The sequence below is a fragment of the Lissotriton vulgaris genome, chromosome 2_1 (genome assembly GCF_964263255.1).
Source record: "Lissotriton vulgaris chromosome 2_1, aLisVul1.2, whole genome shotgun sequence".
NCBI lineage: Eukaryota > Metazoa > Chordata > Amphibia > Caudata > Salamandridae > Lissotriton > Lissotriton vulgaris.
In genome coordinates this window covers 1,276,151,400-1,276,178,913 of record NC_141687.1, presented here as the reverse complement: position 1 = coordinate 1,276,178,913, position 27,514 = coordinate 1,276,151,400, and the positions used below count along the sequence as shown (strand labels likewise).

General features: G+C 43.0%; 1 protein-coding gene across 1 annotated transcript; it reads right to left on the bottom strand.

Moving 5' to 3' along the window:
- Window positions 1–14,992: 14,992 nt before the first annotated feature.
- LOC147732484 (luc7-like protein 3) lies at window positions 14,993–27,077 on the bottom strand. The gene is made up of 2 exons (XM_086956991.1): window positions 26,815–27,077; window positions 14,993–16,648 (listed from the first exon to the last, which is right to left on the bottom strand). Exon 2 carries the CDS (start codon window positions 16,594–16,596, stop codon window positions 15,481–15,483), a length of 1,116 nt encoding a protein of 371 aa, XP_086813117.1. The 5' UTR covers window positions 16,597–16,648; window positions 26,815–27,077; the 3' UTR covers window positions 14,993–15,480.
- Between the last annotated feature and the right edge of the window lie 437 nt (window positions 27,078–27,514).

Below are 27,514 nucleotides of genomic sequence, written 5' to 3'. Positions count from 1 at the left end.
TTCCATTTCCGTCTGTATTTATCCATTTATATTTTCCCCTTAATTTATCTGTATTTATCTATAATTATTAGGAGCAGAGTGTAAAAAATGAAGCTGCGATGGGTATATTTCCACGTTTGTTTAACCAGCAGTAGTTATATTAGAATGTCCAATGACTATTAGCCATTTAGTCACATAAAATTCTTTGCATTGCAGAATACCTTATATAACGGTACTGATGCAGTAAAGTATGCTTCATTGAGAAATCTTTTGATCTTGTAACTCCCCACCTGTCAAATCTGCACAGCCACATACCTAGCATGGATAACTGATAGTGTGAATCGCCCACAAGAAAATCAGTAAAAATGGAAATGTGCGAGACTTAATCTAGCCTTGAAGCTTATTGTCAGTTTAATGATACGTCTAATTATAGTAGAGTTCTATTTTTTACTTAAAATACAGAAGAACCAATTTGTCAGGTCAGGGAGGAGGCAGCATATGAGGAAAGAGCTTAGCTACCTTCTACCTCATACTTGGGGTTTGAGTCGCCGAACCTCCAATTATATTACCAAGCAGCTCAATTACGCAACTTGGTAGAGTGAAACAGGGATGCAGCGGAAAGACACTGGTTATTCAAGGACAGAGCGGTGGCTGGCACTTCTCTATGGAAAATTCCGTTCTTGAAGAAAGCGCATAGACCCCAGAATCCTTATCTGTCCACGGTCATGAGGGTGACCAGTGAAGTAGTGTGGCTCACTGGTTAGAGGCGGCAGACCCGAGAGCAGAGGACGGCCCGGGACCAGGGTTCGATTCCCGGCGCGGCAGGTTTCTGGACCAGGGTCAGCGGACTCGATAATTCTCTCGCCTCGGTGCCCACTCTGATCAGCGATCACACTCGGCAACTCTGGGCATTAGCTTGCCTCATCTTCACTAACGGCCCCACCAGACCGCCGGGGATGCCTGGTCTCACCCTGGAGATACCCATTAAGGGACCATCTCTCAGGGAAGCCAGGAAGGGTTTCGCAGCGGTCGAAGCGCCTTGGGACCCTACGGGTAAGTAGTGCGCTATATAAATGCCTATACATTTACATGCCTGGGACCAAAGCAGTGTTGGGTGTGGCCTTACGTCCTTTCCCTCTCCTCTAATGCCATTGTTCGACAACCCGGATTTCTCGGCAGGGTCCTGGAACTTTGCTAAATAGCAACAGACCAAATGTCAATCAGCAGGTCATATGATATGATAGATGAGGAGGGAGTGATCCCCTTTGCGCAATTTCACCTTGATTGTGCACTTGCAGATAGAACACCGACACTACCTGCAGCCCTGTTACTGGCTCTTAGCATCAATACCCCGAGACACCTCACTCCCTATGAGAGATGGCTGGTTACCAAGACTTCCGACAAACTGCTAACTTCTGAACTATAAGCCCTCCTGAATCAACCCACTAGGCACTTGTACAAGGCTAGGCAAAAATCAATCTGCTTCTTCCTTTTCTGAGAGAGGACGCCGCCTCGCGGTCCGTGCGAAGCTCGACTATCCCGGGCTCTCCCCTATTCCCCTCTGATCCTGCCTGTGTCCCGCTCCTGATGGGAAACAACTCCGGCGCTGGACCTTCGAAGAATTGATTGCGACAAGGCGCCACCATCACTGAATTCCTGGGAGTACCGTTTTTATTCATGAAAGACTCCATCTGATAGGACGAGTATCTAACACCGAAAAAGAACCCTTTTCCGATTTGACCCTCTTTGATATTGTGCTTCGTTTCCAACAAGGGCCCTTGACCTGATCCTTGACCCTCTAACCCTGAGCCCACTCAGAATCTTAGCAGCCGGACCCGCGGAAATAAACCTTCTCTTCCAGATATTTCTCTATTATCGACGTAGAGTACCCATCAACGCTGGTGAAACTCATACCATGCTCACTCTACACAGCGTGGAAAGTGTGTGTGTGTGTCCCCGCCCCTTGGTCATCTTCGCCCTGATGAAGGTGCAGCCTAAATAGGCTCTGCATCGAAACACGCGTTGGCGTGACTCTTATGGATGGCCCAAAGTGTAGTCGTTGTTAAACCACTTCTTTTAAATCTTCTTGCCACCATATTGTAACTACAGTCCTAGCAGCCATAAGATATCTTTTCTGCAGGCCTTGCGTGATTCTAGTGGATGATTCTGGGAGTGTGTGGGACTTGAATGTTTGCATTCTGCTCGATTCTAATTATGGTTCAATCCAAAACCATAAAGACCACGGTTTTTCTCTTCACCTTGTTTGTGATACTTAGTTTAAATTAATGTATATATTTTTCTAAGCGCATGTATGAATTCTCTATACGAACTCAACAAATAAATAAATCATATATATTTTCACAAAAAAGGTTAATTGATTTTGTGTGATGTATTGTTGGCTCTGATACGTATAATTTTTTCACCACCCACCTGATTGTAAGGATCCTATGGGACCTTGAAATTTACCCTGGCAGGGTAGTTCTTGTTTCTATTTAGCCAGCCAAAAATCAATCTGAGACAGAGCTCGGCAGACAGGTGACCGTCAAGGAATGGGGAGAGATATATTAAAGAGCTTAACACATTGCCTGCATCACAGCTCTCACTGAAATGTTTACCAAGGTGGTAACAAATTGGTATTTAACTCCAGTACGCCTTCATAGGACCGATCCGGTACAAAGCACGGACTGTTGAAGAGGGTGGGGAGAAAAAGGGACACTAGTACATCTCCTATGGGGCTGCCCTTAGATTTTAACATGCTGGACCCAAGTAATTGACAATATTCACCCTCCTCTTGAAACCCACCTTCCTAGATTTCCCTCGTACATGCTTCTGGGCCTGTGTAACCCCCTTATATGTCCCTTGAGGTACAGGCAGAGGGGACAGATAGGAATGGTTTGGGCACAGCTGTCCAGAACATTCTTGCACACTGGGGGTTGACACATATGCCTACACATCTGGGATGGCTAAACCGTCTGTAGTATATCTTTGGTATGGAATAAATTACACTATCCCTCACCAATCAAGGTGCATCTTTTGGAGAAATGTGGTGTCCTTACACGTCTCTCCTTTCGCAGGACTACAAGGATTAGCATGTCCTAAATATCTTCGCTTATTGCACCTGTCGGAGTTTGTCCCTACTACCCAATCACTGGTTGATTCTTAGCACTATGTATTGTGCTGTTGACCACTTACCTTCACAGGAGCAAACTGATCGAGTTTGGGAGGGAGGTGGGAGTGTTATTGGGGTGGGACTGGATTTGTTTTGTTATAATCCAATGCCAAGAATTGCAGAACTTTGCATGTTGCAGAGTACCGTGTTACACTTGTATTTCATCCTTTGGTTTATTAGAATAAAAAGATTTGGATCACAAAATACACAAGAAAGGTAAAATTACACCTTTAAGGCCAATCATTTCTGGCATTGGATCTCACACTGAACGTGTCAGAATAGGTTGGTATTTGTCTCCTTTTGTTTTGACTTCATTTTAATATATCAGGAATAGCAAGGATTTTTTTAGGCAAATGACGGACATCTCATAGGAACTAGCATATTTACTGGTGACCAGGACGTCTCAAAAATCTGTATACAAGCATACAACATTCCGTAGGACTTGAAGCTATTAAGACTTTTCTTTATACCAAATCAGCTAGTTATTTGCAACATTCGCGGATGGTCGCGGATCTATCTGAATATGTACTAACAATATCATAATTAATAGTTCCAAAAAAAGAGGGAGCCAGCCATGAGTTCTGGGTTTGCTCCCTCTTATGCAACCCCTTTCATGGGTCTGTATGGTAGGGAGCATGCTTGGACATCAGAATGGGAAGATTGCGACCAATAAGCAAGCTTGAGATGCTAGATCAATTAATTTTTTATCATTTGGGAAGGTTCGGTTGAGGAACTTAAAATTCTAGAATGAATATCTGAACACAAACTGATTTAATGTCACTTTAAGTTCAGAATATAGCAGAACCCAGATCAGCTTTTCGGACTTGGAATGGTATGTTAGCAATGACAAACTTGCTTCAAATGCAATATTGTATGCTACCTCGGGTCATTGGAAGAAACAGACACAACACACCCTTTGGGGATTTTTAAAAGCTAGGAGAAAATGATCTTTAGAAACAGAATATGAGTCCCAAGGAGCAATGATCTTGTAATGTGTTTTTTTTACAACAGGGTATGAAGAAAGAATTCTTGATTTGGCCAAGAGTCAAGTGAGTAAAATTAGTGAAAGTGCTCCGCTCAAAGATAAGACAACGTACTCTAGGGAAACTCAAGAGGTGATGAGATTTGCTCCCACATATAGCACAGGCAGTTATCTATAAGAGTCTTGCAAGCACTGGAAAGTTTCTCCATGGACATTGCTGCTTTTTGGTCGAAAAAAACAGTGATTACATATAGGAAGCTAATACACTTAGGAAAATACTTAGTCCCAGCGACAGCATTACATTTAAGAAAAAGAGACACAGGAAGAAGGCTAGAGAAGTGGTTACCTGCCCACTCTTCCAAGGGGATGCTATAAATGTGGTTGTTGCATATATTGCAAGTATTTGCTAGATAATGAGAAAACGTTCAATGACATTACAAAGGCATATGAATTTAAAAGCAAGTCATTTATGAATCAAAACATCAAATTGTATATATACGACCATGTGTATTTATAAGAAACAATATGTAGGACCCATCACATGCAAGTTGAAAGATCAATGGACCGAACAAGTTCATGCCATTAATAATTATATGAAATATTGTTTAACTAAACATTTCAGTCAATCACATAGCAATGTAGAATTGGATCTGACACATATACGATTTGTTGGGTTTGAACACACTGAAACAAACAGGAGAGGACGAAGTTCAGAAAAGAAAGTCAGAAGGAGAGAGATCTATTGGATTAACAACTTGAATATGGTTCCAATGAGGATTAATAACGAGAATTATATACTTTGAAGTAGAAAGGTATCAATGCAAACAAGGATTTGTGGTGACATTAGGATATATATATGATATAGATACATTTGTGCCCAAGTATGCAAGTATTGTTCTTAGATCAGCAGAAATCCATTAGCTTCTTTCAATAAGTAAGGGAGTTATAACACATTGGAGGAATACGGATATTGATATACGATAAAAACAAGAGCCTTGAATCACAGTTTTGGAAGACTAAGTATTATGTGTTTTTTTATTTAATCAATACTTTGAACCTTTTGGTATATTGAGATTACTCTTTTCTTTTTGGGAACTGAGTTAGGATATCAGTAGAGTGACGGTATGGTTGTATGATAAAAATGGGAGCTTGTATCTTAATACTGGAAGGGATATTAATATTTATTTATTTGCATTTTTTGTATATTACTTTATTTTTTGTTTTCAAAAAGTTGAGGATTGAAAGAAGCCTATTGTGAAGGCTAGATGACATTGTTTAAATGCGTCATTTTTTGTGTATTAGCTCCTAACGGTTTTTATTTTATTAATTTACTGAAAAAGACTATGATTTTGTATGTGCTGATAACTGGATGAGGAATAGTACAGAGGGATGTTTGATGGTGCAACTTGGCGAGGATAATAGGTGTTCTAATCCTTTATTTGGAGTTTCCATCATGATTATTTTTTTTGTTTTCATTCAGTTTGGTAAGGAGATTTAGTAGAGTCAATGTGATAATTATGAATGTATTTACCCTAGCGTGGTGGACTAGTAGTTTTTTAATCAGGATTGAGATTACCTTCAAGAAAGGATATTGTGAGAAGTGTACTTGTGAATTTTTAGAATTATATGATAATAGGATGCTTCTTTTATTTTCAGATTACCTCATCACGGGGTCCTTTATCCATACTTGAGGATATGCATACTGCATAATTTTAAATACAATGATATTGTCTGAGGTTGCTGAAATCGCTTGTCAGTGTTTGTTGACGATTTAAGGGTACCATTGTTCAAATCAATTGGTAAATTGAATATAATATGCAATTTTTAATGTGACAATTATTAGAGTAAGATGTGAGTTTTTTTCTTTTTTGGTTATTTTTTCATAAAATTACTCTTAACTGGATTAGAATTCTGATGGGGATTGTTTGCATCCGTAGGTAAGTGGATATGCTCCTGGAATTTATTTATTTAATTTTGGGTTTCCGGAACTAATGTTACGTAGGTTTATTTAGGAAGAACGTGCTTGAGATTGAAGAAGAAATTAGTAAGAAGAAAGGCACATTTTTTCTCTTTGGTTTTAGAAAAGCAGTCCAAATTATTATTTGGACTAGTTGTTGCAGCCTAACAGAGGTTCAAAACGTTTTTACTTGGTATGCAATTACATTTTTTTTAATAATCAAGTGAGATCATTCAATAAGAAAGGAGTTGTTTCACACTTTTTAAAAACGAGTCATGTTACATCATTTGAAGCGAATACGTTTGGAGGAAAGAAATGTAAAGCATTCAACTGCAATATTCAATGAGAATAGGTGTATAAAAAGATTTTTTTAATCAATGATGAAGATCTCTGTAAATTCTTTATAAATGTTTCATGTTTCAGTTCAGGAATGTCTCATTTAAAAATGGGATTTGGATGGACTTTTGAAATTCTGGTAGGTACTGTCAATTTGGAGTATTTTGTACTACTATGTTTAACATTGTTATTGTTGTGATTATATTGAATAGCGTTTGTCTTTTAAACAGCTTAAAGAAGCCACTGTGTCACGAAACACGTTAGCTGCAATCGTACACTTTACTAAATTCCACAATTGAATTCTGTGATTATGTGTGTACATAGAGACAGAAGGCGTTATAATTTGGTTGAAAATTCGAATAAATCTCATCTGTCGACCTACGGATCAATTGTGAAGGACATTGAATTATTTTCGCATAACAATAGGTTTATTATTTTATGGAGTTACATGCCGGTTGGGTAGCAGGTTCTGGGATTTACGCTCGACTCATTCTGTATCCAAATCTCTACATTCGGACTAAAAAGATGTTTACTACAAATTTCTGCCCATGCAACAAACTATTTTTATCTCCAACTACCAAAGAAATCAGGCGCACAAAGAAGGATGCTTTAAAACGGTTTCACATAAAAGATGGAGCCATGTGGACAATCACGCCGTGGTGCTGGAGCACAAGGCATAGCTCAAGCAAAAGGAACCTAAGACCTGGGAAGGACCTATTGTAATGGGTTGTAAAGGCTTCAAATGGACTGGAAAGGGCCAATGGCATGTTGTGATCTGCAAAATGTAAAGGAACATTTCCTTTTAGTAAGTACAAAATGTAGGGACTGGATGAAAATGTTATGACTACTCATAGATAAAATTTACAATCTAAGTGGTTATCCAATTTCAATCATCTGTTTAATTGTGGCCTTCATCTGGTCTATATGACAATAACTTGGTCACATAGACCACATTCCTTATTGCAGGGTGTCAATCAACAACAAGCACGCTGTAATTGTCATGCTTTGCCAAAAACATGCGTTAAGATATGGATGTTATGCAAACTCACTCGATCGATTGAAAAACCATCCAAATCAAGAATTTTTCATTCCAAGGTTTTGCCACATAGTGCTCTAAACAAGTACACATGATGCCAAGGCCTTTATTTCACACTGGATAGAGTCCAGTATTCTGCTGCGGGATGAGCAGTAATTGCTTTGAACTGCCACATTTCAATTGAGTGAATTCAAAGCAGCCTAATGGACCACAATTGTACACTATAAGCTTTCTTGGGAGTCCAGGATTATCATTTAGGTTGATGCCCCATCTTTTTTTAATATTTCCACAAACCTAGAGAACGATGGACCAGAATAACAGATAACGCAAGTAAGTATTCCTACATCCTGTCCTACTTTCAGACCATCACCCCATCTCCCACCCATGCTGCGTGTGTGCCCATAATGTGGTGTACAAAGACTGACTGATCCAACAGAAACCATAAGCTGGGGAGACAGTGAGAAGGGTGAGAAAGGGGGCATGATGGTGGAACACAGCAGATCCATCAACTTCTTTAAAAAAATCTGTTTACTTATTTATAGGCTTAGTTAAGTGTTCTTCCACTCAAGGGCACCGAGACTGCACTATAGAGAGATCACTCAAATAGACCCAACTATTTAAATGGATTTAGCAAAGCCTTTTAGTGCTTTCTGCAATTTCACATTCGGCTTATTTTGTATTGCCAACGGCAAGAGGTTCCACTGGGTGGAAAATGTAACAAAAAAGACCGACCACCAATCGTGGTTTTCTTCAATAACCTAAAGACAAAAAACTGATGCTGTGACCTTGGTACTCACGATTGGCGGTACCTACCCAGTTACGGAATAAGAGGTTTATTGAACTTGAAATGGAGGCTTTATGCACTTAGCACTAATCAACATGGGAGCTGTATGGGATGGGCAAGATGGTGGCGTCAGGCTAGACGCCGGTAGCAGCCTCTGACCAGTGCAGCGGAGCATGCTGCTAAAACGAGTTAACTATCATTAATTATCCTTATCATCTAGCCGCAAAGAAGAAAGATGGGAAACCTGTCGCTATGATCGATATAGCGTTTATACCACTTTAAAGAGATGTCGAAATCGAGCCAAACCATACAGGTAGCTGACTCTGGAATTGTACCTTCCGACTGTTCGATCCCTGCAAGGGCGTCACTTTCACTGTTAGCCTCGGCAATCGGATACGCAGTCCTGCGGTTGCTGGTCGGTAACAGCCCCTTGTCAGGTGTCCAACCTTTCCTGTGGCGACTGAACCCTGTTAGCAGCACGAACCACGAAGCACCAGCAAATCTCGCTGGCACACAGCGCTCAATGGCCCCGAAAAATGCAGCCACCGTAGCTTCCGCGGCGGCCAAGACAAGGGCAGCACGCCAAGCTTTGCGGGACCAAGAAGCAGGCAATAGGCGCGGCACTATGCGCGGAGAACTACATGATACTTCAGGTGCGGTGACAGCTGAGAAAACACCTCACTCTGCTTCTGCTCCCTATGATAGACTTGTTATGCATAAAGAGGGGGTTAGCGGTATCTCCTCCAATGCAATAGAGAATGCAGACCCCCCAGAGATGCAAGCAAAAACTCCTAATGATACTACTGAGCCTGCTGGGTCGGCCAACGTCCCCACTTGTAGTGATAGCAATAACGATATCAACCATACTTCTGAATCGAACTTGGAGCCGAATAGGGAGATGTTAGTAAATACTTCGCCTTTGAATATGACTCTGGATTTAAATACAGACTTAAGTACAGATTTACAACTACGGGCTAATAAGACAAAATTAACGGCCAAGGAGAAAGAGGTTGCAGAGGCTGTAAAATCAAATGTAGAGGCATTAAAAGCTAGTACTTAAAGCCGAGATTAATAATGATTTAACTCAAAAAGCAGCGGAAACTCTCCAAGCTAATCTAAACAAAATCTATGAGACAGGAGAAAATGTAGGGAGACACCTTGCCCTAAGAACTCGGCAAACTCAATCTCGTAACTTCATACAAGGTATTGATTACGGCGGTCAGAAATATACTACTCAGGAGGATATAGCCATATGCTTTCCTGACTATTATCAAAAACTATACCATAATGAAGATAAGCGATCGATCGATGAAACCAAAGAGTTTTTAGTCAACTGGCTCAGAGAGACAAACATGGCAGAAACCATAGATGAAGATACAAAGAAAGAGCTGGATAAAGAAATTTCCAGAACAGAAGTAGAGTTGGCCTTAGCTGAATTAGCCGCAGGGAAAGCAGCGGGACCAGACAAGATACCCCTAGACCTGTATAAAATACTGGGTAATTTAATTATCCCATTCTTGCATGATCTCTTCTTAGGGATTCAGTGGCATGGAAAACCCCCTGAATCGTGGAAGCAAACCAATATAGCTATTTTCAGGAAAAAAGATAAACCACCTGAACTAACAACATCATATCGGCCAATTTCATTGATCAATTCAGATTCCAAAACATATGCCAAAATCTTTGCTAACCGCCTGGGCAAGATCGTTGAACATCTAGTCTCTCCCTGGCAACACGGTTTCATACCAGGCAAGAGCACCACAGATCATACACGCAGAGTAATTTCTCTTTTTGACATCATGAAAGTAGAGGAGGGGTCAGATGTCGATCTTGTTGGATGCCGAGAAGGCTTTTGACCGGGTTTCCTGGCAGTTTCTCTGGGAAATATTACCCATTAATAACATCGGCCCGGTATTCATAAAATCAATAAAAGCCCTTTATGTTGATCCAAAAGCAAGAATTCTGACTGGTGGCTGCGAATCTGAAAATATAAATATTCAGAGAGGCACGCGACAAGGGTGCCCGTGCTTTCCATTATTATTCGCACTCTATATCAATCCCTTAATTATCAAACTATTAACATCACCGGCGATCGCACCAATTAAAGTTGGCATCTACAACACTAAAGTCCTTGCCTATGCCGATGACGTGGCGGTTGTAACAACTAACCCCACAGAGGCCATAATTGAAATAGAAGAAACCACCAAATCTTTTGGGCTCTATTCTGGATACTCTCTAAATCAAGATAAAACTATGGTTATATACACCGAGAATACACCATTTATAAGTCAATACAGAGTCAAAAATGCAAAATACCTAGGAGTGAATATCCCGTCAAATACCAGTGATATTAATGTACTAAATTACGATCCTCTAATTAAAAAAATAAAGGCAGATCTACTTCGAGTAAACAACCTTCATCTGTCCATAATTGGTAGAAGTAACTATGTCAAAATGACAGTATTCCCAAAGATCCTATATTTGTTTTGAGCAATTCCCCTGTTAATCAATAATGTTACTATGAAAACGCTAGACCAAGCAATATCCTCGTTTATCTGGAATTATGGGAAGATAAGAAGAGCTCTACCTAAGTTAGTATTACCAATCTCCAGAGGTGGTCTAGCGGTCCCAAATTTAACATATTATTTATGGGCAACCATCTTACAGCAAATGATGTTCCTGCTTACACCCAGTTGCAATAACTATAACTAGCTACAACAATCCATACCATCTATTTATGAATTAACGCTGGGCAGTAAAGCCAGAGGTCTGCTATTAAGACAAATCGAACCTTCCTATTTTAAAAAGGATTAAATTCAAAATCATTACAGATGCCTTTAAAATTTGGACTAGAACCACTAAAACACTGACAATTTCTAAATATACCAAATATACACCTCTATGGTACAGTTCAGTAATACCCCACTACCTTAACGACAATATAACCAAACGTTGGGAGAATTTAGGTCTAATAACTATTGGCGACTTCTTAAATAAAGATGGTAGAACATTTGACAAATTATATACCAAATATCATATCTATTCTACAGATTATCTAAAATTTATTCAAATTTATACATCCCTTAGACAAAATATTTCAAATATAGACTTAAAATCCATACCACTCATAGATCTCATACAAAAACAAACAACTAGAATAAGCAATACATATGTCATTCTCTTGAGCAATCACCCCGATGACCTCGAATCCATAGAAACTAGCTGGGCTAATAAATTGAATAACCCTAATGTCGACATAGATATGTCTTTACAATTATCTTCTAACGTTTTATTAGCTAGTAATCTAAAGGCCCAAATTTACAAAACTATATACAACTTATATTACACACCCTCCAAACTGTTTACTTGGGGTAAGATTGCTCATGATAAATGTCCCAGATGTACACTTGGACCTGCAAATTTGATACATATGTTTTCTGACTGTCCTAAATTAGAACAAATTAAGAAAAGCATTACAAAATACTGGGCTGAGATTTTTGGCCATGAAATAAGAACATCAACAACTCTGTTCCTGCTAGGCTATGATAGTTCTCTAGATTTTAGTAACCCAGAAATTTCTATTACTTACATAGGTACTGCTATCTATAGAATTATCTCAGCAACTAGATGGAAGGACTCTGAGGCTCCAGCTTTTCAGGGATGGCTCAATAGACTTCTAGCAATATACAAACAAGAAGTAGCCATCTATAGAACCAGAGGGAAAAAATCTCGACTACATGGGGAACTAATTTGGTCACCAATAGCCAATTGGTATGAACAGCAAAGGGATTAAAATGAGTTTACGTTAGCATAATGCATGTAAATAGAAGATCTTTAGTTTAAGGATACACTTCATTTCAAAGATTTTGGTTTTTTTGAAATTTGCGTTCTAAAGATATATCGAGTTAATATGTTATGGTCTTAATGACTTGAAAATTGAATGTACTCTTTGCTGATTTTTATATATCTGCCATCCTGAATTTTGTAAGCTTCTTACTTTCTGTAATGTATAATATAAAATCATATTTTTGTTATTTATCTAATTATGTATTGCTATTTGTATTTCTCGAATCTGCTCAGTAAAAAAAAAAAAAAAAAACACTTATCAACATACTTCTGTGCCTTCAACATGTGAAGATAACACACCCCTTAGGTCTGCGTGAATGTTTGAGTTGATAAAGCATAAACCTAGCTATAAAGCAATGGAGTATTGTTCAACAGAATGGGTGGGATGCAGGGAGGGGGAAGCACATACTACAGGTAGTGCAGGGTTATTTCTCATAGAGCCCGTTTCGGTGTCAACTAGACAAAGCAAATGGTAACAACATCTATGATGGTGCACATCTTGAATTCCTTCTGGAGATTGAAGAACTCAACAGATCTGTGTTGGCAGGGAATTCTAGATCATCTGTGCAAATGAGCACACAGCTTGTCTTCAGGACTTCAGAATGTATGAGACTCAATAAAGATCCTGAAGGGTGCATCAGGGAAATAAGATACTTTTTGTGCAATTGTTTGGAATGCAGGGAAGAAGATGGGTAAGGGGGATGGATGTTAGTGAACAGTTCATTACAGCTGTCCAGGTGGGATACAACCCAGGCTCAGACTGCAATTCTGAAGTTTGGTTAATGGACACGAGCCCCAACTTTAGAACGATAGGACTGCTGGAGCCAAGATGTTTATGTCTTTCCAGAGAAATAAATTTGAAGGGTGAATGTAAATAGTTTTACTGTGATGAACCATTTATGTATTGGAGCTTGCTTGCTGTTCAGGACAAACTCTTTTGATGGTTTTCAGTTTCGTGTAGCCTTTACAATAGCCAGCACTTGAGGAGAAACGTTCTGCATCATCTAAAAGCTCTTATACCCCAACTTATTTGGCCCAAAATAAGTTCAGTCTGGGATATCAGTAGCACCACTTGTAGCATTAATCAGATGATTGTTACAATCCACAAGACAAACTTATTATTTTATTTGCGTACGCTACTTAGGACAATTAACCACTCGCTTACCTTCGGGCAGAAACCCGAAACGTTTCCATTTCCCCACTTGACTCTCCTGCTTTTGGTCCTCCTGCTTAACCCAACCATGTTCATGATGTATACACTTTGTAGCATCGTTTTTAGCTCTTTTCCCTCCAATGCTTTTGCAAACATTTCTCTTTGCTTCCGTAACATGAAGTTGCTGTACACGTACCTTTGCAAAGCCATGCACTGCCTTGGTAACCAGCACATGTTGGAAGGCGTTCCCAGAACTACGGAACGCACCCTGCTACCCAGACTGGTTTGATCCGAACTGAATAGGTACACTTAATAAAAAAAAATACAATAAGACCTGGGGGGGGGGGGGGGGGGGGGGGGGAGACGGGACACACAAAAGTGCCATATGTGAAAAACTAGCACTTGGTGGAAAATGTAGCACAGAAAAAAGCAAACGAACAACAAAATTACCCACTTTGAAAATTTGAAACCTGATCAGTAACATTAATTATACTTCATGAACACATTCACAGATCAGCAAAATGAAAGAACCCCTAAAGGCTCTATATTCTCAATTAAATAAATCGTTAATTTAAAAAAATAAAAAAAGCTTTGTATTTTACCGCCATTGCATAAAGACAGAATGAACAACTAATCCTCAATAACCAAGGAGGAGGGGGTCCTAGATGGTCGGTTTCATGGAAAAGTGTGAAGAAAGGAAGAAGCTAACAGGACAGTTAGTGGAAAAAGTGTTTCTAACCAAAGCAATTTGAAGCTCATTAAATATACATATGCTTTGCTTAACTGCGTTGCCACACCCATTGCACTTGAATGCGAGTTCTCCTTCTTTCGACATCAGTAACAAGACCAGTACACAGTTATGTGCTGAACAGGTCACGGACAGGCAACTTCTTATCACTTTAAATATATCATGTTTTTCAGCTTTTAGGCTGTTCCAAAAATAAATGTTAAAACAAAGCTGGTCTCTTTGGCGAGGAGGGCTCTAGAAGGTATTTGCCCAGTTAGAGCAAGTTTGGCAATGGGGCGTGGGAATGAAGGTCACATTTAACTCACTATTTGAAAGGACTGTGCACATGTAACTTAAAAACAACTGAACATAACGTCACCAATGTGCACCATGTACTCAGGACTTATCACAATGTTGTTGTTTTAGCTCAAAATTGTGAAACTCTACTCATTAGAACGAGATATAATATGCTCACATTGCCAATCGGTTTCAACACAAGACTCCCATTGCTGTAACTGGAACCAAAGTAGGGCAGAAATGTTTTCTTAAATAAGAGGGGGATAATTAATTACATAAATGGTCAAAATTCACTGAAAGCAGTTCCTTGGTTGGATGCAAGGTTACCCACAAACATAATAAATATAAAGTCAGGATCCTAAAATTAACTACTTAAAGTAGAGAAGCCACCTCGACTCGACTCCCCAGTGTCTATCATGCCCTTCTAGAACCGGGGCAGATTAAGTGAGGGGTTAATCCATAACCAATTTTTTACTGGGGAGGATTTCTGAGTTCTTGTAACTAATCATGACCGCCAGGCAAGCCTTTTTAATGACTATTTACAAAAGAGTGCCTAAAGATCCAAGTAGATCTAATGCTTATTCTGTAGTCGTGATTGGCATTGCAGGTCTAGCCTGATAACAGTATGTTACACACACACCATGCAGATACTACTACTTATATGACATGCATGTCGCTATCTACAGTTTTGTTCTTTACTTTTTACATCAAGTAGCTTAGCCAAGCTGTAAAAAAATGGATTTATTGTAACTTGGCTTATACAAACAAATTTCAACAGTAATCCTCGTGTTTCAGTGCCAAAGAATGAAAACTCCGCAAACATTGTGCAAGCCACAGTTTCAGGTACTCCAGGTATGTTCAAATGTCTTTGGAGGAAACGACAAGAGACGGATAAAGGTTTCAAATTTATCAAACAGCATGTATGCTAATTTCACACACACCTTCAGATTATGGGTGTTAGACAATGTGTTTCGTTAAAATGAAAAACAAGCCTCAAGCTTCTCAAAACCGTTATCTTTTTTCCACCTGATTTTAGGATCTCCAATTTAAGCTTTCGTGTGGATTTCAACAGCTTCATTGCTTAGTTGTTCCTGAAACGAGGTTGCTCTGATCAGTTATAAATTGAAAGTGTCACTGTTAGATTGTATGTCCTTCAGTACCGCCCGCTTATCCTTGCATTTTGTGACTGTACTTATTGCTTGACAGGTAGATTTTCAGTTTCTCCTCTTTTCATCAGAGGACCTCTTCTCTCGTTCTTTTGGTTTTCCTTCACGCTCACCATCTCTGCTTCTGCTTCGGTGCCGGTGGGGCCTGCGGTCCCTGCTTCTAGATCTTCTTTCCCGACTGCGTGACCTATGTTTTCGTTCAGCTCGGTCACGGCTCCTTTGACGTTCTCTACTCCTGCTTCTCCTTCTATCACGGCTCCTAGATCTCCGGTGGTCTCGTGATCTGCTACCTCTCTCGTCTGAGGTCCTGCTCGAATGTCTACTCCGAGAGCCACTTCTTTTCCGTCTTTCTCGGTCACGAGACTTTTCCTCCTCATCTCTTCGTTTCTTGCCCTCTTCTGGCTCCCGGTCTTTTTCTTCTTTTTCTTTCTTTAAACGGTCATCACGGTCAGGTTCTTCAGTTTTTTTCCTTAATTTTTCTTTTAACTTTTCAACAGTGGATTTGATTGTAGCATAGCCCACATGCTGTTTTCCCATTAAATGGTCATCCACCCTGGACTGTGCATCCCCTACAATTAAAAAGGCCCCACACACTTCACATACTTCCATTTGCTTTTCCTGGGCTGCAAAGCTCTCAATGGTAGATGTTGTAGACTTGAGTAGTTCTCTTTCCTCTTTGAGTTGTTCAACTAGTTTCATCATTCCTTGGGCTTCTTCCACCTTTCCCTCAGACCCCAGTTCTTCAATTTGCTGCAGAAGTTCATCCATTTTTTCAGTTAATACCTGAACTTTTTCTTCATTTTTGCCTGTGGGTCCAGCAGCCCGTTGGCTCTGAGACAAGGCCAAACGTGCATGCCCCCTACGTATACGGCGTTCAACATCTGCAAGTAAGCTCTCCAAATATCGAAGAAAGTCTCTTTCATAGCCAGCTTTCAAAAAGCGAGAACTTTTTTCATACTGTTTACGTAAATTTTCATCATGGATCTTTTCACAGGGACCCAGGTCAGAGCGAGTGTTAGTGAACAGTTCGGCAGGGCAAAACTCACAGAGATAGTATTTACACACACTTTCATGGTCCCAGCGCACATTGCCTCGCTTCCGGTCAGGAGCCAAGTTCCGATCCCTGCCCATAAGCTCATCGAGCAGCTGGGCGGCTGACAGCATGGTTCCAACAGAGGGGTTTCAAACTTGTCAACCAGTCAGGATGTTGCCAGGTCTGAAGAACAAAACAAAAATGTCCATTAAAAAGAAAGAAAGAACAAGTTCATGCCTAAACAATTACAAATCGCAACCAAAAACAAGAAAATGTAAACACAAGGGAAATTTCACACTGCATTAAAAACATGGGCACTATTTTTTTTCCTTATCATACAGAATGTCATACAGCCTTCTGATACCAATAAGCAGTAGTCCGTGGTCCAATAGTAACTTACTACTAGAAGTGGTAACAAAGCTGCAAAAAAACACAACAGCAAGCTACAATAAAGCTTTTATCCTGAAAGTCTGATTTTGCTAATTTTGTTCTAGGAGGAAAAGGGCCCGATGAGTAATTCTTCCAAACCCCAGACCTTATTAGTGCGATAATATTCAACTACTAGCGGCCCTGTATCTTGCATAGTACCTCTCATATGCTTTGCCTTTTTAACTGAACTTTACTAGGGACTACGGAAAATGGGGATTGGAAAAAAGCCATAAGTGGGTCAATGAGCACTATGATAGTCTGCTGTACTCCCTATATGTAGTGAGGATAATACCCCTACCCCCTACTGAAAAATCACACGGTGTATTGAATAGAAAAACCTGTCAACTTTCAACTTTAAAGTGACTGTGTAAAGATCAGTTATATAATCTGTTAAGTGGCAGTAAACATGCAGGGCATTTAGCTGCAGAGGAGCATTAAGGTGAAAAGTAAGATTTAATGTACGCACAGTTCCAGCTCCAAACTCTGGTTGGGTTACATAAATTAAATGCACACGATTTAAAATTACCACACTTTTAATTTTGTTGATTCAAAATTACTCCCCTCAAATTGGATACAACTTTATTAGTGCCAAAGAATTGGGGCGCTAGGTGGCACACATCCAAAATGGCCGCACAACTGTCAGGCTCCGAAGGCTCGGTGAAGAAATCTGTAAAATATCCGTGTATTTACCAGGGATTCCAGACTGCTGAATTAACCTGCCTACAAGCCAGACTCTCCTGCCACGCTGGGCGAAAAATCGCGACTCCTGAGTGATCGGTTGTGCTTTGGCGGAATTGTTTCTGCTGCAGGGCGTGGAGGCAGGCACTTGGGCTTGAGACCTGGTTGGCGTCCGCCTCTACGCTAGTCCCCCAAGTGGGACTGGGCCTGCAGACTTCTGAGATTGGTCTGGGGCCTTCGGCGGCGTGCCGTTCTCCTGCCCGCCCTGCTGGTACATGCTCTCCACCAGCTGCGCCTGTGACCATCGGCTTGACGAACACTGAGGTAAGCCGCGCGCATGTTGCGAGGGCTCCAGATCAACGGGGACAGCAGAACCTGCGCCGTTTCCCCCTACCCACCTCCCTCCGTTAGCACAGTGCTTCAACACACCGGACCAGCCAGCGACGTCTAACTCGTTGAGGCAAAGTCACCGCCAGCAGGCGCGGCACCTGAATATCCCTGCACAGACCCAGCGCAACTTGTATCTGTGGGCCGGAGATTTTTTTCCACTGCCTCTGAACGTCCGCCATACTTCTGACAGACAGTCACACTGACCCCATTCACTGTGAAACGCCTGGCACCCACGTGTGCGGACTACCACTACGCCGAGGGGCCCTGCGGCGAGAATCCACCTCTGCGCGTGCGGACAGCCTGTCGCCTCTACTCTGGATGGGGGGGGGGGCACGCTATTGAGGACTGGCCCGAACCCGGACTGTCCCCCGCAAAGGCTTGGCCCAACTGGCATACGCGGACTGGCAATCCTACATTTTCACCCCACCTGCGGAGTCGTTTTACCTCGAACTGGCAAGGCCACGGTGTGCCCATCCACCAGGGAACACCCGATACCCGCATGAGCAGCCAGCCGTTACGCCGCAGAGCCCCATAGTGTGAAATCACTTGCAAGTTGCATACTGCTCCATAATGCCTGACGTGGGGAAAAAATTGGTCCTTATGTGACATTGTACACTTGAATATTAATCCCCTTATTTTACCTGGCACCTCAACGTACGATATCCCTACACACAGTACTGGAGTGCTCCCTACTTTCACAAGGCCTATCCGGGTCCACTATCTGATACCAGCCTGTGGTCCCCTCACAAACTGCTGCGCACTGCAATTACCATTAATTACCATTAAGCGGCCAACTCCTGGGGACCTTCTACTGGTGCGCGCTGTCGACTTAGATGGTTTTTTTTGCACAAATCTTTGCCCAGTCGCACTTTACTCTACCTCTGATACGCTGACTGGTATAGACTCCATATCCTTCCACGGTCTCAAAGTCAAACATCCTCTCAACCTCCTGGGGACGACGTCAAGACACTTCTTTTGGCTGTCCAGCATAGTCCATCAGACCTGTCCGGGAAGATGGATACGATGAACAATCGCCTCGACTTCTTAAAACACAAAGTTGACAAGCACGATGGGCAACTTAGAGAGGCCGAACACCGCATCTAATCCGCTTAATAGGCATCATCCACCACCACCAGGGCATAGGCATGTCCAAGAGCTTCGGAGTACTCTGTGACATCAGAAGAAATCTGCAGCTCTTAGAGGGCGAGATTAAATGATTTTAAGGGGACATGTGGAACAATACTTCTGGCACACACCAGGCTTTGCTCTGTGAAAAACGTACAGACTACACAACCACTGCAGACCGCAAGGTGAAGTTCAGAGGTGTAGGAAGGTGGATACCCGACTATGGTTACCCCAGATTTTTTGCCTAGTGCTTAGCTGGTTTTCGATTTAGTTGGCCTGGGATTCTGCTAATCAGGGCCCCAGTCTATCTGCTCTCTCTGTAAAATGGACTCCATGTACCCTAGGTACATCTCCAATTGGATATTGGGTCACCTTATCAGCCCCTGTACAGTGTACTATAGGTACCCAGGGCATAGGTGCATCCAAGGCCTACCAGGGGCTGTAAGGTGTCATACGCTTTGGAATACTACCCCTTCGCCAGTTCTGGCGACTGGGGTAGCATTCCACCCTTCTAGAGGGAGAAGACATGTTACTTTGCTTAAACACAGTTAAATCTAACCAGAGCCCCAGCATCACAAAATGGATGCTGCTGCCACAGACACGAGTCTGGCCTCCTGCTGCTGACCGAAACTCCGGCAGGGGAGGTCTGGACAAATGGTATTATGTCACAGGGAGGTGTTACACCACCCCAGACAGGAGATAGTGGATTGTAGCAGGGAGGGTTGAATGAAACTAGACACTGCCTGGGGCGCACAAGGCTCCCCATGCATAGTCCAGTTCAAACCGGTGTTGGGCACTCCAGCCCCAGCTCTGGCGCGAAACTGTACAAAGGAAAAGGGGTGTAACCACCCCCTTCCTGGGTCCCACCCATAGGAGGGACCTAGCAGGTGATCCAGCCCCTTGATTTGGAATAAAGGTAGGAGCTGTCCCAATGCAATTTAGATCATCCTGACTGAAACTTTGAAACGAAACTATGGACCCTTCGACATCCTACGCAACGTAGAAGACTGAAGAATCTCCCTTGTGGTCAAGGAGTGGCCACCCTGTGCAAGCAGGCACCATCAGCGCGACAACTTTCTTTGCCATTGCTCCCGCCGGAGCTCGAACGACAGAGACCGACAAGACCTGGACTCCCAGAATTCCAACAGCCCAATCCACAGTCCCAGCAAAGCTTAGACCCGTGGAGGCGACGAGACATGGGACCGGCCATCTTGAAAAGTCGACGAAGTGCTTCCAGCGCAGCTCCCGAGGCACCCTCGACACTGTGCTTTGGGGTTTGAGAAGCCCCAGCTCCGAGCAGCCTGTGCTCCAAAGATCACCTCTCCACACTCTCCGAGTGCTGCGTGGGGACCTTTTGCACTTTTCCTGCTTGATGCGTTGTCCGGTCGCTTGCCTGTTGGCTAGTGGCCTCTGTGACGACGAAACCTCGAAACAACACTGCTGGTCTGGTTGCTCCAGACTGGCCCCAGCTCCCCTGAAAAGGAGCCATTGATCTGACCTTCCTGGTCCGATTAAGAAGACATCTTCGCATCCTGCGTGGGTTGCCTTTGCCAAGGCTTGGTGACTCCGAATCGAGTACCGACACCGCCGACAGCAAGAGCCTTCGTGGGACAGCTCGTGTTCACCAGCTGGTCATCCTCGATCCTTCCTGGTCCACGTGGCAGCGGAGACAAACACCTCGACATCACCTGATTGCAACCCGACATCGCCTGGTTCCTTCCTGGTTCCTCGCTGGTCACTGGCTATTTACTTTAATTGTCCCCTCTGCTTTCAGGTACTCTACATCTTCGATCCACCCTTGGATCCAACCGGACTCTTCTCTCCTGGCTGCCTGCAGCATCTTCATCTACAGGCTCCATAGAACTCCAAGTCACCAGACACACTTTGGCACCTATGCACCCGCATCCTGTGGGTGAGGTAACGAGCTAACTTCAGTGCTCCCATAGGGGATTACACCTCTAGTGTCCTAGTTTTAAGTGGCTAAGTTCTAGTCCAGTCGGAAGTCTCTGAAACCTACAACTTTCTGATTTTTACACACCATTGACTTATATGGTGAACGTGGTTGCCTATAGACTCTGCACCCGTATCCTGTGGGCCTCTCCCGACCTACCCTTCGTTAGTCCAGTGTAGGTCCAGCGATTCCCAAGGCCCTAGGCCTGTTCATTGTTCGTGGCGTGGTACTTATACCACTTTCTTAATATATGGTTTGAGTGGCCACCCGGCCTATCCATAATTGTGCAGCTTATTGTATGTTATACTGTGTTCTTCGTTTAACGCTTGTGCTCCTGTGCTCATAAAGAGTTAAAGGGATTATTCTAGAAATAAATACATATATTTTATAATATATACCTTGTGTGGTGTCCTTTCATTTGGTATTAAAAGGGATTGCATATGGTAAAACAGCTGGCTTCACATGCCCTCCTGAGTTCAGCCTAAGACTGCTTTTGTCCATGCTACCCCTAGGATAGCTGTCTATAAGGTTGACTTACAACCAATCACCATAAGGGTCGTTTGGACTGGTGCAAGGTGCTCACTAGAATAGTGAACACCATATACCAGGCCAACTTCTCACAAGAGGCAAGTATTTCATTGCCCGCCGCTATGTGCTTGAGGTGGTCGATGATGAGGGTGTGCGGCATAGGAACAGTCACGACATACTAAATACATTCATCACTTTCTACGCGCCATTTGAGGATGATGAGCTGCGGATTAAATCAGGCAAAGCTCCAGGATCTGACAGCCTATCCATTGATTTTTACAAATCCTACATTGATCAGCTACTCCCAATACTGAAAGAGGTTTTTCTTGAAGCTCACGAGACACAAACTCTTCCTGCCTCAATGAAGGAGGCCCCTTTCGCTTATAAACACAGATACTAAGATTCTTGCTAAATTATTGGCGAATCGCCTGAGCCTCCTACTGGACAAATTGGTCCTTCCAGACTAGGCGGGATTCATTCCTGGGAGAACGACGTCCCACAACCTTATTCTCCATTTTACAAACGGTCGATCCTAAACTGGTGCTGGTGGCAGTTTTTTTAGACGCCTCCAAGGCTTTTGATTCTGTGGAGTGGGATTACCTCTTCACTGTCTTGCAATGTATGGGACTCCCCATTCGCTTCTTTTCTTGGGTCAGTTTGTTGAATACCTCACCAACAGCAAGAATTTTGATCAACGGGCACACCTACCCCTCCTTCTCCCTATCCTGCGGCACCCGTCAGGGGTGTCCCCTATCCTCTTTGCCCTAGTGTTGGAACCATGGGCAACACTACAACCACGTAGGCCTTCGTTGCCTCCTTCGTCCCATCCTCATTTCCCTTTATGCGGATGATGTAACCCTCTACATAAAAAAACCCTAGTCAAAATTTAAACCCACTCATGCACGAATTTGTTAAATTTGGCAGCCACTCCAGTATATTACCTGGACTAAATCACAAATATTTCCACTGACCATTGTTGCTACACCCTTTGAAACAGATTATCCCATTGTGTGGTGCGAGGACAAGGTTAAATACTTGAGGATCCGGGTTGCAGCGGACCGGGATGAGCTAATGCGTCTTAACTGCGGGTATGCGGTGGAACATGTCACTGGCTGTATTACTCGTTGGATTGCACTACCCTTAACCATGGCTGGTCGTATATCCCTCATAAAAATGGTTATTCTTCCCAAATTTTTACATTTATTCCTCAACATCCCTTATGATCCTGGCCGCCAAACAGCCACACAGTCAATGGGACACACTTGTGCGGGCTTATGCGGAGGAAGGCTTCCCGAATTTCGAATTATACTATATAAACGCGCAGGCACACTTCGCTCACTACTGGTTCCACTCATCACATTATACTCCACATGTCGCAACTTAACCACATTGCTGCGGCTGCAATTTTTCCGCTGTGCTGCAATTTACAAAAACCCGCGTTACATGACGAGCTCAGCTCGTCATCAGCACACGACCACAGTGGCTGATGACGAGCTGAGCTCGTCATCAGCAGCGAAGGGGTTAACACTGGCTTGCGGATCCTATCCCACTGGATGGCTTCTTAGTCTCCAGCGTTGAACTTCGGGGGCGTAGCCCCACCTCTGTTGACTACACGATGAAGGCCTGGGCTTGCATCTTGGATCGCACGTCTGAATCCTGCCTCTATTCCCCCCCCTTCTACCACTCACCTATCACCCAGATGTGGCATTATTGCAGGAGGACATATTTAGGAAGATGGTAAGCACACAGAATATTAAAGCTGAGGAGACCTATATGTCAGAAGAAAGTTCCGTACTCTCCAGCAAATGGGCCATGACCCCCCACCATCTACCATGGACACCTTTCTATATGCTCGTCTTCGTCATGGCATACAGGCTTGTCACTCCACATACCCTTCTGAACCGAACACCTTGACACCATTGCACCAAATTGTGTGCGCAGACTCTGCTTCACACTTGGTGTCCACACTTTATCACACCTTGTATGTAGATAATGATTACTCGCCATGCGCATCTCGCGCTAAATGAGTGGCAGAACTGAATCAGGACCTAACCGATGACCAATGGATGTACTGCTGCAAGTAGACAGAGCAGGTCTCTTCCAATAGTAGGCTCTGTGTCAAATGCTACAGATTCCTCCACCGCAGTTATTACACCCCGGTCAGACTTCACAATTTTGGCTTACGCAACTAACAGATGCGACAGGTGTCAGGCAGAACATGCTAACTGTTTACACCTAGCATGGGGGTGCCCTGGGGTACTTCATTATTGGTGTCAGATCCTCAAGGCCCTGGGCTTTATGACTTCCGCACCCATCTCCAGATCACCACTTATTACACCCTAGGGTATTCTGAACATATTCCTGTCATGTATCAGAAACTCGTGTCCTTTTTTCTAGTGTTGGCTAAGCGCCGAGTGGCCTGTAGGTGAGGCAGTGGCCGAGCACCCAAGCTTAAGGAATGGCTGGGCGACATGATCCTTTGGCAAGATCAACTCTGCACACATGCTGAACTACTCCCCTATTCCTCACGCCAGTGACATTTGGGGCCCACTGCAGTCATACCCGCTAGAACACCCTACCATTGCAACCGATAAGCCGTGAGGCATACACGCTTTATGCATTTAGACATGACATTTCCCTCTCTGGAGAGAGATCTGCTGTATGTGCCCCCTTCCGCTATTGTCCTCGATATCCAGGGGTGGTCCCCTCCTGACTCCCTCTGTTTACATATGAATATCGTAACAACTGTACAGGCTACCCACACATTGCTATATACAATATTATTACATGCTTGTAATGTATTTTGGCATCCACTAACATCCATTTGCTCCAAGTACTACAGCTCTTTATTTGATGAATGTTCTTGATACTGCTCATAACGTAATTGCATTCTTAATGTAACTGTTGATGAGGTGATTGTATATTATTGACAAAATTTCAATTAAAAAAAAACAAAAAAACGTTATTAGTGCCAAAGAAATCTTTTTAATCCAAACAAACTCCAATAGGTCCGGTATAAAACAGCCCTAAATATATTCACGGAGTCAGCGCCGTCTTTTATCGTGAAGCATGGTATGAAAGAATATATATATATATATATATATATATATACATTTAGACAACATTCTTCAGTCGTCAGTTCTAGAGCAATCAAAATGTTGTCATAAAAACTGCCAAGACTGGCGGATGCTACCTGGGAATCCGATGTGGGCCTGCTGGAGGAGGACGACTACTAGGTGGAGGTGGCGCAAAGCCCTTGAGAGGTGGCGATCAGGGCAAGGTTTAGACTAGTCCAACTGCGAATCCTTACTCCACCAGTGCACTCATGTTCAAGCTGGGATGCATACCCACAGAAAATTGTCAGAGGGGTACCTTCTTTCATATTATATGGGACTGGCCGATCATACAGCAGTATTGGCGGGGGTGACGCAAATAATGTCGGAAGTCGTGGGACCGGAAATTCCTATGGATGCCAGGTGGCATGTGTTAGGCATATCGGGTGAACTGACGTGACCTAAATATCCACAAATCTGGCTGCTAGTGGCCAAAATAAATATTGCCGGAGCCATACAACCACCACAGTGAAACATTGGAAAAGGGATATGGACTGTTGCTGTGAGGCTGAAAAACAGTATATGACGGCAAGGTGTGTCCCAAGAAATGGGTAAAAGTGTGACTGCACTGGGAAGTATACAGGGGCAACTCGGAGGTACCTCAAGGCTCAGAACGGGAGGGGGTGGTGGGCAGGTGGCGTTTCGAGATGGGAACCGGACTGAATAGCCGAGTGTGTTCCAACGTTTATATGTAACAGAATGTGTACTACGGAAATAATGATATATCAACGAATATTGCCTAGTAGGATGTTGTGTATGGATACTGAAGAACGTTTAATACGTTTTTTTTTTTAAAAGACTGGCAAATGATGTTAAAGATTACTTCTGCTTATTTTCCAGCTGATTTACAGCATTCGAAACCAAGACACCAGTTATGAAGTGTTAGCTTACCCGTCTGACTAAACTGTGCGTTCCAGTGCAAATTACTTCCATCTTTATTTGCCTCAATTGCCTGAAGTGCCAAAATTAGCATCTTAGAGGAGATATTAGGTTTACTGGTGAACACTATGCAAATATAAATAATGCACCCATGAAGTGACCCATGAGCAAGCATCCAATGCTTAAGTATCTCTATGCCACGAGGCTGGTTAGTACAATACTTATCCCTAAGCTGAATTGTGTTCAATTACTTGCGTTCGTTATAATGAAGAGGGGCAGCAATTAAGTCAGCAGTCAGGAAACATAAGGAGGCAAAAGTGTGTGGCACAAACGCAAAACATGGATTAGAAACGCACCACAATCGTAATGAAGAAGATGATAGGTATAATAGTGTCTTTATTATGGCTCTCGCCAATTCCAAAAATATAAGTATGGGTTTGGCCTGCCAGGGTTCAAACCTGTGGCTTGCGGATCTCAGAAGCGGATCTCAGAAGCGAATACCTGACGTTATTATTTCACCAGTTGGCAGAGATGGGGTGCGAGATAAAGGGCAGGGTCTAGAATGAGGCAGAAACAAGTTACAGTATTGGAGTACACTACAGGGATACTGAAAACAGGTAGGGACAGAACCTGAGAAAACGTCGTTTCACAAAGTTCCCCCACTATTTATCTCACCCGACATCCATGCTGTTCTTTCTCACCACCTCACTTGTGACCCTGAACCTGCGATGCTCCTCATTCATTGCAATACGTAGTGAGTAACTCCGCAATTACTTCAGTTTATTGCTATTTTGTAGAACGCTGACGAATTATTTATTATAACATAGAACATCCTCCCCTAGGCCTGCTGGGTTATCGCTTCATCCTTTGGAAAGAATACCCCTCTAAAGGTATGGAATCCGCCAAGTTATCCCTGAATGTCGTCCTTCTTTTGTATCGGCACCCCCACATTACGGGGTTGAAGTAGCCGTTGGCAGCCATCACATTGCTAGCAAACCTGCTAATCAGCCCATCCCGCCCTATTCCAGCTATTCCAACTCTGATTGGCAGGCCTGCTACTAATCTCGCTCCTTATTGGCCGAAAGTCTACTAGGCAGCTGCCAGCTCCCAAGCTTTCAAAGCAGCCCGAGAAGAACAAGCGGCCTTTGGGATAAAGGAACCCCACGTCCTAGCGGAAGATGGAAGGGGGTCGGATAATGCCTGTACATTAATCGAAACCCAAAGGGTAAAGGGCGGGCGCGCAGGGCGGCACTGACCGGTAGACTCTGGCTGTGCTCGGGTGGCGTTCCCTCACTGCTCCCGCTCAGTCCAGCCTCGCTCAGTGGTCACAGTGGCGCTCTGGCCTGCCTCTCGTTGCTCCAGCGGGCGCTCTACCCTGGGCGCGCCCCTCCCCGCGCTCGCTGGTGGTGCGGGTGAAACAGATGACGCTCTCTCCTGTCCTCTCTCTGGTTCGTCGTCGCTCTGAAGCTTGCCCGCTCTCGCTGGCAAAGGTACTGACTGGTCTGTCCCTGCGCTCAAGGGTGGACACAGTATCCAAATATCGTACTTATAAATGTACTTAAAATGTACCAAGGAGACTTTGAAAACAAAATTTGGAAATTCTAGACACGGTTTTAGAATTGATTCTTTATTCTATGCTAGGACTAGGCTCAACGTTTTTTTTTTAAACAATTAATCACAATTATTATAAATCATCAATTAAAAGAAAAAAAACAACACAAATGCGACGGGGTTTATACCGACGTCGACTACCTGTATCCGCAGTTCCCGAACAAGTCAGAATAGCAGAAAGCATAGCGATTAAACAATGCTTTCGGAGAGTTCAATTGTGAGTACTGTTCACATCAAATTCTATTAATATAGGCAGATGATATAAATACCAAAGCTAAAAGAAAGCAGGCAGCAGTGTTAAACCAAGATTGTACAATACAATCCATAATAATGTTGCTCAAACAC

Coding starts and splice junctions, on each gene's coding strand:
- LOC147732484 (XM_086956991.1), bottom strand. CDS start 16,596: ATGCTGTCAGCCGCCCAGCTGCTCGATGAGCTTATGGGCAGGGATCGG.